The following is a 15,871-nucleotide window of genomic DNA, read 5'->3' as shown; positions in this document are numbered from 1 at the left end:
ACTCTTCCATTTTAACGGATACAAACTCAAAACACAGGGTGTAGGCAGGCTGTGCTTGGTGTCTCCTGGCTGGAGAGCTTACGGACCTTGTCTGCTCTGCAGTGTGCGTGTTGACTTTGGAGAGTCTCCACATCATTAAAATGGGTTGGTTTGCCCGGGTGAGTTGTTTTGATTTGGAATGTTGACGCCAGCCTTTTATTTTTGTTGTAATTTCAGCCGAGATACTTGCTGAAGTTTGAGCAGATTTACCTCTCCAAGCCTACCCATTGGGAAAGAGACGGTGCTCCCTCGCCCATGATGCCAAACGAAGCTAGGTTAAGGAACCTCACGTAAGAAGGAGTTGCTGTGTGTTTTTCAGCGGCGGCCAAGTTAGAATGCAGAAGGTGAGGTTTTAGTCAGCTGGGGATTGAGGTGTTAGCAGATGCTGACTGTGATCTCCTTTACTTTCCAAAGGTATTCTGCACCACTTTATGTTGACATAACAAAGACAGTCATCAAAGAAGGCGAGGAGCAACTTCAGACTCAGCACCAGAAAACCTTCATAGGAAAGATTCCCATTATGCTGCGGTCAACGTACTGCCTGCTGAACGGCCTGACGGATCGTGATCTTTGTGAGCTCAACGAGTGCCCCTTGGACCCTGGTGGCTATTTCATTATTAATGGGTCAGAAAAGGTAGAGTAGTATTATTTTACAAGATTATGAAATGATAGAGAAATTCAGCTTCCTACAGTTGATATTAAAAAGCAAACTTCAATGCAGGATTATCTGGAAATAGCAGCTGAATTGTGTGGAGTAGCACAAGCTTGTCTAACCAGAGCTTGATTTGGTGGCGTGTATGACGTGTGCTGGCCGTTTGGTCTGTCTGGAGCGTGTGTGTCTCTGACACCCTTGGGCAGTGTAGGCTTTCCGGTGCTCAGGAGTGCTTGTGTAGTGAGCCTGTACAATGGGACCACGGGAAAATGCTGATTTCCACTTGCTTATCGTCTAGGTTTTGATTGCTCAAGAAAAAATGGCAACAAACACAGTGTATGTATTTGCCAAAAAAGATTCTAAATACGCCTACACAGGGGAGTGTCGGTCTTGTCTGGAGAATTCTTCCCGACCTACAAGCACCATCTGGGTGAGCATGCTGGCCAGAGGAGGACAGGTAAGGCGTGGCAGTGACTTTGTTTGGCCTCATTCCTTTGTGCTTTGTTTTCTAAGTTACGAAATGGCGTTCTTGGTTCCAGGTAGCTGCTCTGGAGCATCCTGCGTGTATGGGGTATTGGTGTGGTGTCCCCTGTGCTGCCGGGGATGTTACTCCAGTAGCAGCTGTGAGCATGCCAGCTGCCGGGTGCCACGTGGTCGGGCCCTCTGCCTGACTGTGGCTCTCAGGTGTTGGCACCTCAAGGTTCAGTGCCGGCTGGTAGGACTCAGTCCCCGCTGGCTGGTGGGGGAGAGTCCGGCTGGCTGTTGCCTCTTGGCTGGATAGCCACGTGAGCCTCTCCATTTAGCAGCTGACATGGCAGCCAGCTTAAGAGAGAACCACCGCAGAACAAGCCCAGAGCTAGAGTGTGAGACTAGAAGTCAGTCTGTTCGTAATTCCTTATGCGGAAGGAGCGTTTGCCGTATTTGCCCTATTTTTATTAAGGGCAAAGCAGCCCAGCCCACGCTCGTGGGGGGTTACGTGAGGACAGTAGCGGTGGGAGGCAGAGATCATTGGGTACCCATTGTAGGCAGGTTGCTTATGGTGATGCGATCCAGTAACAGCTGGGATTTCTTGAAACTGTGCTACGTGCCAACAACGCTACTCTGATTAATTGATTTAATCTTTTTAGCTGTCTTGGAAAGTAGTTTCAGTTACCTTTAATTTCGTATGTAAAAATTTAGACAAAAACAAGGAATCTCACATGTAACTTTGAATTTTATTTCTTTAAAAAAGATATGTTTGAGGAAGTGACACCCATACATAAATTCAGAGGGAGAGACATGTCATCCACTGTTCATTCTGTGGTTGATCACACAGTAGCCGGTCTGGGTCAGGCTGAAGCCATAAGCAGGAGCTCCCGCTGGGGCCACGTCCTTGGCTGTCTTCCGCTGCCTTCCCAGGCACGCGAGCAGGAAGCCAGACTGAAGATGGGATGAGGCTTCCACCTGTGCTCTGCTGACGTCACCTGCAGTCACACAGTATTGGCGCCTAGTTTCACGTATATTTTTGATATTTGTTTTGGGTGGACACTGAGTTTTCTAGCCCTGTGCTGTTGTGGAAGGTCTGACTAATCACTTAGAAGGTATATACCATGTGAAGGTGAGCTACATCCCGATGTTGCACAGGAATTTGACATGTTTCTTTCTTTATATAAATGGAACTGAATTTTCCTTGGCAACTGATGTTTCTGTTTGTTTTTCATGACCTTTAATTTTGTAAGATGAACTTTAAATTCCTTCTACATGTACAGTATTGCTGGGTAGTGTGGGAGATATCAACTCAGACTGATGAAGAAGATAATGGTTTTATCAGGAGTACAGATTTCAGAGGTCAAGAGGCAGTATTTGTAATAGTTCTTTGAAGATTTAGAGGAGAATGTGCTAGAATGGTGTGGCTCATACTTAGATGTGCTGTGTGAGTTTACATAAGCAGAGAGAAGTTGGACGGTCGTTCTGGCCGAGATTCCCCAGGAGATAGTCTGAGTGGGTGGGTGTGACAGGAGGGGTCAGGGAGGCTCTCATCTGAAGACTCACCTCAGTGACCCTCCTCTGCCTCCTGCTGGCCAGGTGGTGGGGGCAGTGGTGGGGAGGATGAGGGGAAGGCGGCTGTGGGTGAGTGCAGGAAATTGTGGTGCACATTCTTTGTCAGGAAAGCTGGCTTGTGTGGAGGGCAAAGGTGAGGACACTGTGAGATAGCAAGATTAATGTTATTTTTTAAAGATTTTTGTTGTTGTTGGAAAGTCAGATTTACAGAGAGAAGGAGGAACAGAGAAAGATCTTCCATCCACTGATTCACTCCCCAAATGGCTGCAACAGCTAGAGCTGTGCCAATCTGACTGGGTCTCCCACACAGGTGCAGGGTCCCAAGGCTTTGGGCCATCTTCGGCTGCTTTCCCAGGCCACAGGCAGGGAGCTGGATGGGAAGCAGGGCTTCCAGGATTAGGGCTGGCGCCCATAGGGGATGCCAGCGTGTGCAAGCCAAGGACTTTAGCCACTAGGCTACCATGCCGGGCCTAGCATCTAAATAGAAATAGCCAAATGACAATTGGAAATACAGGAAGAAGATGAAGATGGAAACCTGAGTGTTACTATTAGAAGTTACTACTGAGCAAACCTGTGAGATGAGGTCAGTTATCTAAGGAAGGAGGGTGACGGAAGTAGTTGTTCGGGGTTAGGATTACTTGAGGGCAGACAGAAGAGACTGGAAGTTCTTGTAGCTTGTCTGTAAAGTTAGTGGCCCTGGGAGCCTCATTAGAGCTGCTTTTGAAATGCATCCAGTGTGGGGAGAAAAATGTACCCTCGGAAAAAACATGGCACGGCGCTGGTGTTTTCGTGTGGCTGCGGGCTCCGGGGTGCTCACACTCTCTTGACACTTGGTTCCTCAGGGAGCAAAGAAGAGCGCCATCGGGCAGCGCATCGTGGCGACGCTGCCGTACATCAAGCAGGAGGTCCCCATCATCATCGTCTTCCGAGCCCTGGGCTTCGTGTCGGACAGAGACATCCTAGAGCATATCATTTATGATTTTGAAGATCCAGAGATGATGGAAATGGTAAGATACAGAGTTTCTGACTGTGGCTAACCTTGCCTGGCAGCTGTCACAAAGAAAAGATAGCTGCCCCTGGGTCATGGCGTTTGCAATGGGGCCTGCCAGTGCTGTGTGGAATAGACTGGAACGTGGGGCAGCAGCATGAAGGGACGGTGGGAAGATCGTGGCGCACACCAGGCCGCTGCCAGTTGGGCACAAGGGCAAAGGAGCAGCTTCAGACACAGAATGGTTTAAGACCAGGGAGAGAAGCCATGTACTCCAGGCAGGGTCACAGTGGCGCTCTGCCGCCTCTGCCCCCCCCCCCCCCCCAGCTGGAATCTGCCTGCCTGTCACTGTTGTCTGGAACGCCTGAGTGAGTGGCAGCTGTCACAGCGGACTCCTGAGTCCTCCGTGTGTGTCTCCCAGGATCCCTGCCACCCACTTTCGTAGAAGGCATTTTGTTGTTTTTGTGTTTTAGAACAAAAATGCCTGGAGCTGGCCAGGTTGAAGCTGAGAGCCAGGAGCTTCTTCTGGGTTTCCCATGTGGGGCAGGGGTCCAAGGTCTCGGATCATGTGCTGCTTTCCCAGGGCATTAGAGGGAGCTGCATTGAAAATAGAGGAGCTAGGACTTGAACTGGTGCTGATATGGGATGCCAGCTCTATAGGTAGAGGCTTTGCTTGCTGTGCCATGGTACCAGCACTCCCCCAAAGTATTGTTCAATTCTGGAAATGTAACTGCAGTGTAATACTGTTAATGTGTGTCTCTTACTCAGCTGTCAGCTGTCATAGCAATATACTTAATCGCATTTATTTTGTAGTCATGATTGGAATTCGGGTGTTGATAGATCAGTGATAAAGTGACAGCAAGTCCCAGATGGGAAAGGCAGTTCGTATCTTTGACAAGATCAGAGGGGACCTGGAGAGAGCAGGGTTGCCAGGCGCACATTCCTCATGCTCATTGTGTGCAGTTGGAAAGTTAGTGTGAAAGTGCTGGGAAGAATTTAGATAGCACTCCATCTAAGCCTTTGGTAGGTGAGGACCCTGGTTACATGGCTGCTTAGAGGCCAATGGGAGTGGCAGGTGTGGGCCACATGTCTGTTAACAGTGGACTTTTAAAATCTTACAAAAATAAAGGGCCAGCACGGTGGTATAGCAGGCTGATCCTCTGTCTGTGGTGCTGGCGTCCTGTGGGGTTACTTGTGTGAGTCCTGGCTATTCCGCTTCTGATCGAGCTACCTGCTCATGGCTTGGGGAAGCAGTGAAGGATGGATGGCCTTGAACCTTTCGGGGCCTTGCGCCCATGTGGAAGACCTGGAAGAAGCTCCTGGCTCCAAATAATCCCAGCCCTGACTGTTGAGACCATGTGGGAAGTGAGCCAGCAGATGGAAGATCTTTCTGTCTTTCCTTCTCTTTCTGTAATTCTGATTTTCAAGCAAAATGAGTTAATCTTTAAAACAAAACAGAAAGCAGTGAGCTTTTAGTAGTGTTCTTTAAAAAAGTAATTGAATGGTTTTATTTGTCAGAAATTTAAGATTTATTTTATTTATTTGCAAGACAGATATCTTCCTGTCTACTGATTGACTCCCCAAATACCTGGCACTGACCAGGCTGGAGCCAGGAGCTTCATCCGGGTCTCCCGTTTGGGTGCAGGGGCCCACGGCGTTGGGCCGGCCGCTGCTATTTTCCCCAGTGCATCAGCAGGGAGCTGGGTGGGCAGGGCAGGCATCGGAACACAAACCAATGCCCAGATGGGATGCTGTCATGGCAGGCTCTGGCTTGATCCGTCATGCCACAACACCAGCCCCCAAATTTGTTAATAACGATAGTGAAAGTGATTTGACACACTTACTCATAGTTCAGTACATTTTGACAACGAAAGTTTTCTAAATTGATTTTAGATTCTTGGAAGGAACTTTATTTTACCATTGGTTATTAGAATGTAAAAAAGATAATGAAATATGTACTACTGTTTTCAAAATCCAGTTGTTCAGGTTTTTCTGAGAAGTATTGCTACCATAGAAAGGAGCAGATTTTCTAAGGGGTCTTTCGACCTCTAAGGTCTGTTCAGGTTTGTAAGATTTCGTGACTTGATTTGATTAGGTATGTTGGGGATGTGGCACGCTGTGAGTGACAGTTGACTCACTGTTTCTGTTTCTGTCTCCAATAGGTGAAACCTTCCCTGGATGAAGCGTTTGTCATCCAGGAACAGAATGTTGCATTAAATTTCATTGGCTCGAGAGGGGCGAAGCCTGGTGTGACTAAGGAGAAGAGAATTAAATACGCAAAAGAAGTCTTGCAGAAGGAAATGCTCCCCCACGTTGGTGTCAGTGATTTTTGTGAGACCAAAAAAGCCTATTTCCTGGGGTATGTTAGCTTTCTGTTGCTTTAAGGGTTGTTCTGGTTTTGTTTTAGAGGTGACAAAAAGTTCCTTTCTTAAAGGTAAAAATGTCAAAAACAACGTTTTAAACATGAAATAAAGACCACATGCTTTCTCCCCTCTCGTCTCTGTCCCTGAAGGTACATGGTCCACAGGTTGCTGCTGGCGGCTCTGGGCAGGAGGGAGCTGGACGACAGAGATCACTATGGGAACAAGAGGCTGGACCTCGCGGGGCCGCTGCTTGCCTTCTTGTTTCGAGGGTGAGGACTTGGCGCCGAGTGCCTGCAGCGGGGATCGGCCACACGGGGGTGTCTTGGTGTCCATATTGGGTGCTTAGGGACTTGGCTGCAGTCTTTGGCCTCGGGCCCGGCCTTGTTTCTGCTTCATGTCCTGGAAGTGAAGGTGGTGAGGACAGTGGGTTGTTTTTGTTTCTTTATTCCTTTGGTAACTCTCATTCGACAAGTGTGGTATATTGTCTTTTCTAAGTGCCAGTGTTGGATTTCTTTTTGACTCTGTTTTTGTGTTTTATGAACAGAAATAGGCACAATCTGGGGGTAAATTCCAGAAATATTAGTGATTGTTTCATAGTGATGGATTTGTGAGTGATTTTAAATTTTATTCTTGATATAATTTCATGCTTTTTTTTTAAGGATTTATTTATTTTTATTGCAAAATCAGATATATAGAGAGGAAGAGAGAGAAGATCTTCCATCTGATGATTCACTCCCACAATGATCGCAGTGACCAGAGCTGAGCCAATCCAAAGCCAGGAGCCCAGAGTGTCTTCCGGGTCTTCCATGCGGGTGCAGGGTCCCAAGGCTTTGGGCTGTCCTCTACTGCTTTCCCAGGCTCTGGATGGGAAGTGGAGCCACCTGGAGTAGAACCGGTGCCCACATGGGATCCAGTGCATGCAAGGCAAGGACTTTAGGCACTAGGCTATCGAGTGGGGCTCTATTTTTCATGCTTTTACAAGTATTTATTTGAAAGCCAGAGTTACAGATAGAGAAGGAGGGCAGAGATATTTTGTAGCCGCTGGTTCATTCCTCCGCTGACTGCTGACTGCACTAGCCAGGGCTGGATCTGGCTGGAGCCAAGACTGGGAGGTTTATCAGGACTCATGTGGTGCAGGGGCCACTTGGGCCTTCTTGGGATGCTTTTTTTTTTTTTTAAGATTTATTTATTTTTATCGGAAAGGCGGATATACAGAGAGGAGGAGAGACAGAGAGGAAGATCTTTTGTCCGTTGATTCACTTCCCAAGTGAGCGCAACGGCTGGAGCTGAGCCAGTCTGAAGCCGGGAACCAGGAACCTCTTCCAGGTCTCCCTCGCGGGTGCAGGGTCCCAATGCATTGGGCTGTCCTCAACTGCTTTCCCAGGGCACAAGCAGGGAGCTGGATGGGAAGTGGAGGTGCCGGGATTAGAACCGGCGCCCATATGGGTTCCCAGGGCGTTCAAGGTGAGGACTTTTAGCCACTAGGCCACAGCGCCGGGCCCAAATTAGGAAAGATCATTTTAAAAGTGAAGTATGTTGAGAGTACGTAGAGGAGAGTTCCCGTTAGCAGTGTTTTGCACTTTTTTTAAAAAGATTTACTTATTTTTATTGGAAATGCAAATACACAGAGTGGAGGAGAGGCAGAGAGGAAGATCTTCTGTCCGTAGATTCACTTCCCAAGTGAGCGCAGCGGCCGGTGCTGAGCCAATCTGAAGCCGGGAGCCAGGAGCTTCTTCTGGGTCTCCCAGATGGATGCAGGGTCCCAAGGCCTTGGACCATCGTGAACTGCCTTCCCAGGCCACAGGCAGGGAGCTGGATGGGAAGCGGGACCGCCAGGATTAGAACCGGCGCCCATATTGGATCCTGGTGCATTCTAGGCTAGGACTTTAACCACTAGGCTATCGTGCCGGGCCCTTGCACTTGTTTTAGTATGTTGTGGCTTAGTGTTTTTCAACATTTTTCGTTTCCAGCCTACGAAAGATTGTTTTTCTTCCCCCCCCCATTATTCCTCCTGCTGTGTGTGTGAACTGTATGCGATTTGTGCTTTGCACAACTCTGCCCAACCGTTTGTCCTCTCTGTGGGCAGTGTTCCCCGAAGAGTACTTGTGGCTGATTTGGATGTGTTTAACACAGTCCCGTTGTATTTGGCAGGATGTTTAAGAATTTGCTTAAAGAAGTCCGGATCTATGCACAGAAATTTATTGATCGAGGGAAGGATTTTAATTTGGAGTTGGCAATTAAAACACGGATTATATCTGATGGCTTGAAATACTCTCTGGCTACTGGGAACTGGGGTGATCAGAAGAAAGCGCATCAAGCCAGAGCTGGAGTGTCTCAGGTGAGGCTGTGGCCGTGCCGGAGCTCCGGAGGGAGCCACGTACCTGCTGTGTAGACAGCACTGTGTTAGATGTAGAAGTATCAGCGGCTTTTGGAGCTAGGGATTTCTGGTCTCCCTTTGGGTTGAAGGTCCCAAGCATTTGGGCCATCCTCTGCTGCTCTGCAGGGGCATTAGCAGGCAGCTGTGTTCAAGCAGGCAGGATGCCCAGGCCCGGCTGGCAGCTTTCCCTGCTGTGCCAAAGTGCTGTTGCCTAGTTTCAGTTTGTATTGGGTTTCGGGGCCGCAGCCAGAGTCCTGGAGACATCAGTGATAGCTGCTGTGGCCAAAGGAGGGTGAGTTGGGAGCATTTAGTTGAAAGCGTGTTGTGTCCCTGACACAGGTGGGGTAGTGTTCTAGGTGCCGGTCTGCAGCAGAAGACAAAAGAGTTAAAAAGAAAACCCTCCCCTTGAAGAAGTGGTTCCCTAGTGTCGGAGACTAACCGTAACAGCAGGTTGAGTTAGAACTGCTTCACGTGTGCCGGCCTGCTGGCAGAGCGGCTGGAGGAGTGTTTCCAGGACTGTCCAGGGAAAGACTGGAACAAGGAGGGATGGTAACAGCTTGTTCCTCAGGGGCCTGAGTGCCAAAGCACGGCTCAGCCCCGTGTGACAGTGACTCAGAAATCCTCAGATGTGAAATGTTGGCCGTTTCCACCCCCAGGTGTTAAACCGACTGACGTTTGCATCTACTCTCTCCCACCTGCGTCGGTTAAATTCTCCTATCGGCAGAGATGGCAAACTGGCAAAACCAAGACAGCTGCACAACACGCTGTGGGGCATGGTGTGTCCAGCTGAGACCCCGGAGGTAATGCTTGGAGGTTAATATTTAGGACACAGAGTGTCCCAGGGCTTGTGCAGGGCAGAATTATTTTGGAAATGCATTTTTACTTGACTGTGTGTTGTAATTTAGGCTTGTTATTTGTGATTTTGTTCTTAGTAAGTAAATCGTGTAATCAGATGAAGGAGCAGAGCTTGCGGAGGAAAGGTGTGTCAGGTCAGCGTGAGTAACGGCTGTTGTTCCCTAGGGCCACGCTGTGGGGCTGGTGAAGAATCTGGCGCTGATGGCTTATATTTCAGTTGGATCACAGCCTTCTCCAATTCTGGAATTTTTGGAAGAATGGAGTATGGAAAATTTGGAAGAAATTTCTCCTGCAGCTATTGCTGAGTATGTATGGATAATTTCTTTGTAATCTATTGTTTATAACGTCGTGAGAATTGCTAAGTACAGACTGCCTGTGCTTTTCATTTTAGTGCAACCAAGATTTTTGTGAACGGCTGCTGGGTTGGAATCCACAAGGATCCCGAGCAGCTCATGAACACCTTACGGAAACTGCGGCGGCAGATGGACATCATCGTGTCGGAGGTCAGCGCCTGTCATTAACTGGGGCATTGCTGCAGCTTGGCAGCCACGTGGGAGACTGGCTTCGGCTGCTTTGAACATTTTCAGGGCTCAGGGAGAGACAGTTTAGCCTTGCAGTTGAGACGGTGTGTCCTGTATGCCCAGTGCCACTCTGGGCTCGGCTCCGCTGATGCTGCAGGTCTTGGCTGCAGTAACTGCTGCTCACCACCAGGGGGAGACCTGGACCCCTGGCCTGGGCTATGGTCGGGCCTTTGGGGGTGAACAGGTGAATTAGAGCTCTCTGTTTCTCGAATAATTTTAAAAAATGTCTACATGGTATTATACAGAAAAACTTATTCTAGAGGCAGGAGACAGTAGATGATGTTTTGAGCTAACTTCAGGTAGTATTACTTTGCTCTTTCAAACATTTTGACATGTAATTTTAATTATTATTATTATTATTATTTTAGAGCTCAGATGATATTTCACAGTGAAAGAATTCTTTTGGAGGTCTGTTTCCAAAGCTGAGAATATTAAAATGGAGGTTACTTCTGACTTAACCGTTGAAGGCACATTCATTCATAACGGGTTACACACCTCTACAAGGTTTTCTTCTGTTTAGGTGGATATTGTAGTGCTTTGATACTAGGATGGATTAAAAGAAAATTATTAGTATAAAATGTAAGCCCCCAAATAGGGTTTTTCGCGTCCTGTTTGAGGGTTACCTTCAAACACTGGCTCACCCAAATGTGGCTCACGGAGCCTGTCTAGGTGGAAGGGGGTTCGAGGAGAAGCTGCAGCACCCTAACTCGTGCCCGTTGACCTCAGAGCAGCATTTGGTTCCTCTGCGCCCTCTGTAGCAGGCAGGCCTTGGATTTTATGGTAGAAGCAGCCGTAGATAATACAGAAACCAAAAGAAGCTTGTTTACAGGAGTAGGTGGCTGGCGAGGGGGACTTGGCTTCTGGGCTCTTTGGTAATGTCACTGATTTTTATTTCTGTGACTGTTCAGCACATGCTAATGACAGCGTTTCTGACAGGTGCATATGCCACACAGTGACCTGGACTTGTTTGCCTGCCTTGCTGGCTACACTGCTGCTAACACCGTAGGGATGGGGAGCATGTTTTGCCATGGGTGTGTTTCGGGTCTGGTTATGATCGCATAGCAGACATTCAGTGAGGCTTGTTGAGCACGTGAGAATAAGGCTGGAGCCTCTTAGGAACTTGCCAGGTTTCAGGCGTCCGTGCTTCTTGCAGTCACTAGGGGTCCTCATTGGCCTGTCCTAAGCTGTGCACCTGTCCTGTAGTTAGTCTTTTCTACACCTGTGCTAAAGGACGCCTCATTCTTTGAGCTTAGGATGCTGTTTGACGGAGCCCCGTTGATGTCTTCTGAGACCCTGGAGCCGTGTTCTGTGAGCAGTGTTGGTTCCCTTGAGAGGCCCAGACTGTGTGTCAAGGCCTCTTCTGCTTGGGTTTGGGTGGCCCTGGTGGCACTGTGGCTCCTGGAACGGTGTGTCTTACCTCGGTTGCTTTCTGAGGACGTGAAGTGGACTGGCAGCATAGAACGTTTCTCCTTGGCCTTTGAAGAAGAGATTTCCTTAGGTAAAACCAATCCTTTCAGAAAAGGCCCACGTTTGATTTGGTGTTTTAGAGGTACTTTTGAAGGGAAATACTGGTATTTTTTTTGTTTCCTCATGAACCACTAATTCATTTCTTAATTGGCTTGCAGTTAGATCATGGCAATTTAAGAAATGCATGTTTCCTGTCGGACTTTTTAAAGACATATAGGTACTTCAAATTTTATGCTTTTAAGGGTTCCTAGGTTCTTTAGTAAAATTTTCCCCCAAATACTTATGATATTTCTTAGGACTATATTTTCAAATATACTTACGTGACCTGATAAACCACATCCAAAGTATGACAGTTGCAACATGTTATCACATCGGAGCTGTTCATGAATGATTTACACTCTGTTTTCCTGCAGCTCAGAACGGCTGCCTTTCAGTGAGCAGTAATTACACGTGGCTAGGTTCTGCTCTGGGATTTTAGCTGCTGGGCCACGCTGCCGGGCCCTAGGATCTAGAGCAGGACTTTAGCTGCTAGGTGACACCGCCGGGCCCTAGGAACTGCTCGGATAGCGAGCTCTAAGCCACTTGTGTGGTCGGTGAGTGTGAAAGGTCACATTTATCACTGGAAAAGTGTTAGGACAAAGTGATACAGGGCTGGCAATCAGCAAAGAGCCAAAATAAGAAATTGCCGATGTATACCTTAGTATTTTACTGAAAACATATTTTCTTTTTCCCTCAGAACACTTTTACCAGATGCTGTTCAGCTGTGTAATATCCAGGGTTAGATTTTTGTCTTTATACAATTTTAAATTATACCTAGGTTTTAAAAAATTATTTTTACTCTTAAAATTCTATTTATTTGGAAGGCAGAGAGCAAGAGGTGTCTTCTGCCTGCAAGTTTCATTCCCCGGATGTCTGCAAGAGCTGGGAATCTAGGCCTTAATCCAGGTCTGTGTCTCGCGTGGCAGGGACCCAGTACTTGAGCCGTCATCTGCTGCCTCCCTAGTCACACATGAGCGGGAAGCTGGAATTGGAAGCGTGGGTTAGCCTGGGGACATTGCTGGTATTACTTTCAAGATATGTTCATATGAAAGAGTTAGAGAAAGAGCGAGAGAAAAAGTCTTCCATCTGCTGGTTCATTCTCCAGATGTCCACACTGGCCAGACCGCAGCCAGGAACGTGCCCAGGATCCAGGTCTCCCACGGGGCTGCAGGGACCCCAGGACTGGACCTCCTGCTGCTGCTACCCCCAGCTGGGGCTTGACCTGTTGCCCACATGAGATGCTGGCATTGTAGACAATTGCTCTGCCAGCTACATCACAGTTGAACTCTTGGTCCTCCCCCACCTCATTAGAAAGTTTTTAATGCAAGAATAACTCAAAAGGTTTATGGAAAATGCAGTTCCTAAATGCAGTTCCAAGGCTTTTTTTATAGTACACATTTTCTATGAGTTTTGAAGACTCCTCTAAGGTTAGTCCATGTTATTTGATAATTGCTCAAGAAATTTATTTTGTATATATATATATTTTTTTTTTAAAGATTTATTTTTATTACAAAGATATACAGAGAGGAGGAGAGACAGAGAGGAAGATCTTCCGTCCGATGATTCACTCCCCAAGTGAGCTGCAACGGGCTGATGCTATGCCGATCTGATGCCGGGAACCAGGAACCTCTTCCAGGTCTCCCCCACACGGGTGCAGTGTCCCAATGCATTGGGCCGTCCTCGACTGCTTTCCCAGGCCACAAGCAGGGAGCTGGATGGGAAGTGGAGGTGCCGGGATTAGAACCGGTGCCCATATGGGATCCCGGGGCATTCAAGGCGAGGACTTTAGCCGCTAGGCCACAGTGCTGGGCCCTATTTTGTATATTTAAAACTGTGTATTTGAGAGACTGAGAAGCAGAGAGAGAACTCCCCCATGTTGGTTTAGTCGCCCAGTGCCCAGAGCCAGCAGCATGGAGCTGGGACGGCAGTGCACATCTCCCATGGGCAGGCGGTGGCGTCACTGCTGAAGCTGCCCTGCCCGGCTGCCAGGGAGCGGAGTCTGTGAGCAGAGCGGGAGTCTGAAGCCAGGTGCCTCCAAATAGAACACAGAGTACAGGACACAGGTGTCTTGGCCCAGGCCTTAACCTTTGGCCCAAATGGTCCCCTACAGATTTCTAACTAAGCTTTAATGAGACGGCGGATTTGTCTTTGGGTGTAGGTTTCTATGATCAGAGACATTCGGGAGAGGGAGATTCGTATCTACACGGACGCAGGCCGGATCTGTAGACCACTGCTCATTGTGGAAAAACAGAAGCTGCTTTTGAAGAAGAGACATATTGACCAGTTGAAAGAGAGAGAATATAACAACTACAGGTAAAAACAGACAGTGGAATATGTGTCCATTCAAAGAGTGATAGTTTGTGTACTGTAAAATGATAAGCTGCTTTAAAAGCATGCAGTTGAGTGGTTTCGGTGGTTTCCTCGCGGGTGAGCAGCCGTCACCACGGTCTGACAGCGGAATGTTGGCACTGCCTACAGAGAGGCGCCCCGTAGTGGTAGTGCTTGTCTTAATGCCTGTTGGCTAGCGAGCGACTTGCAGGATTTTCTAAGTATAACATGTTTGTGTTTGTTAAAATCATCGTAATTAATAAACTGTACATTACAAATATATGTACTAGAGGTGATGGCTCTGTCAGTTTCCCTCGTTGGACCATGGCTCACGTATGCATGCATTGAAATACCAGAGTGTGCCCCATAGGTACGTATACTTAGGACATGTGAAGAAGGGTCATGAGTATACTACAGGATGTGAATAAGAGACAAAGATGCACTGAGTGTACATATTCTTATTGTGGATAAATTGGAACAATATGTATAATGAAAATTTTTCATCTTTGCAAGTAACTACTGGCAACAGTTGGGTGTGTGTTCTACCAAACCATATTCTGTGTGTTTATAGACTTAAACTCTTACTCAGATGCAGCTTCTTTGAAATAAAGCGGACAGTCTAATAACAATGGTAGCTTTTCTCACTGTTAGCAATCGTCTGTCTCTGCTGGAAGTCTTTGCATGTTGGTATGTGTAAACATGGGATGCTGTGTCGGAGGCCTCATGCTGCAGGAGGCACTGAAGTTACGTGGTATTCCTCCAGTTGGCAGGACTTGGTGGCCAGCGGGGTCGTGGAGTACATTGACACGCTGGAGGAGGAAACAGTGATGCTCGCCATGACGCCGGACGATCTGCAGGAGAAGGAAGTCGCGTACTGCTCCACGTACACGCACTGTGAGATCCACCCGTCCATGATCCTTGGCGTCTGCGCGTCTATCATCCCTTTCCCCGATCATAACCAGGTCGGTGGTGCTCTGTCTTCTGGTGGGTAGGGGGCAGGGGAGAGCATGAGAAGTGGAGCTCGTCTGTGCCCTCTGTCTGAGAGCCAGCCCATGGACTCCTGTAGGACCAGCACCGAGCTGCCCCCTGATGGTCATCACGTACCTTTAGGAAAGGAGGGACTCTTACCATCATGTTTGGGGTTACGGTCCATCTCTTCCCTTTGGAGATGCTAGGTTTTCACTGGTGTGCTTCTCCTTTCTGTCCGTAGTCCCCTAGAAACACATACCAGTCTGCTATGGGGAAGCAAGCCATGGGGGTTTATATCACCAACTTCCACGTTCGAATGGACACTTTGGCCCATGTCCTCTATTATCCGCAAAAGCCACTTGTGACTACACGCTCCATGGAGTACCTGCGGTTCCGAGAACTGCCAGCAGGTATGTTCAGTACTGTCCATGCTGGGTAAAAAATGCACACACACAGTGCCTGCTCTCGTGGAGTTTGTACTGTGTGGGAGCCATGAGCATAGGAAACACGGGGCCAGGGAAGGTGGTAGGACTGAGGCACTGAGAAGCGCTCACTCCTGTGGGAAGTCTGGAGTAAAATGAGTCCCAATGTCTTGGGTTTCAGAGCCGGTCTGAGCAAGGGTCTGAGTGCAGGAACAGTGAATGTACGCATGTGCGCCAGTACAAGGGAGGGCCTGACGTGGAGACGCCACGCTGCTTCAGAGAGGAAGGGCAGAAATGAGGCTGCAAGCTGTTGTTTTGGTTCAGACAAGTTTGAAATATGTGCACATGCAGGATCTTTGAAAAGTTCACAGGAATACATATTATGAAAATACTGCACCAGAATAATTATCTTTCAGTTATATTTTCCATGAAAATTTTAAGGTACCTGTGCATATGGAGGGAGCTTGGTTTCATAGTGTGCAGCGAACCGGAGCAGGTGAAGTTTAGCTTGAGGAAGAAGGCACGTTGGACCTCAGTGAGCAGGGGAGCGATGTGGTGGCAGGCGTGCATCGGGGCTCTGATTTGACAGTAACGAAGAGGTGGAATAGGATCAGGCAGTGGGTCCGGGTGGAGATGGTTCTGAGTTTTTACTGTGTGGTGTCGTGAGGTCCTAGGCACGTAAAAGAGCGGCGAGTGCAACATGTTTGAAGTACAGCTGGTGGGACTTGATTGATCAATGAGGAGAGAAGAG

At 48.1% G+C, this 15,871-nt stretch overlaps 1 protein-coding gene across 1 annotated transcript in view; it reads left to right on the top strand.

The window, feature by feature from the left end:
* The window catches only part of POLR2B (RNA polymerase II subunit B), a 36,273-nt gene that overhangs the window by 9,335 nt on the left and 11,067 nt on the right, over positions 1-15,871 (top strand). Inside the window, exons 4-16 of the mRNA XM_058667266.1 lie at positions 217-329; positions 454-673; positions 990-1,148; positions 3,574-3,738; positions 5,882-6,078; positions 6,232-6,351; positions 8,234-8,420; positions 9,116-9,259; positions 9,480-9,619; positions 9,706-9,817; positions 13,560-13,714; positions 14,493-14,691; positions 14,940-15,108. Coding sequence (XP_058523249.1) covers positions 217-329; positions 454-673; positions 990-1,148; positions 3,574-3,738; positions 5,882-6,078; positions 6,232-6,351; positions 8,234-8,420; positions 9,116-9,259; positions 9,480-9,619; positions 9,706-9,817; positions 13,560-13,714; positions 14,493-14,691; positions 14,940-15,108 — 2,080 coding nt within the window. The remainder of the gene's footprint in view (positions 1-216; positions 330-453; positions 674-989; positions 1,149-3,573; positions 3,739-5,881; positions 6,079-6,231; positions 6,352-8,233; positions 8,421-9,115; positions 9,260-9,479; positions 9,620-9,705; positions 9,818-13,559; positions 13,715-14,492; positions 14,692-14,939; positions 15,109-15,871) is intronic.

Source organism: Ochotona princeps, chromosome 7, assembly GCF_030435755.1.
Source record: "Ochotona princeps isolate mOchPri1 chromosome 7, mOchPri1.hap1, whole genome shotgun sequence".
NCBI lineage: Eukaryota > Metazoa > Chordata > Mammalia > Lagomorpha > Ochotonidae > Ochotona > Ochotona princeps.
The sequence above is the reverse complement of the archived record's forward strand: the minus strand, read 5'-3'. Positions and strand labels throughout refer to the sequence as shown.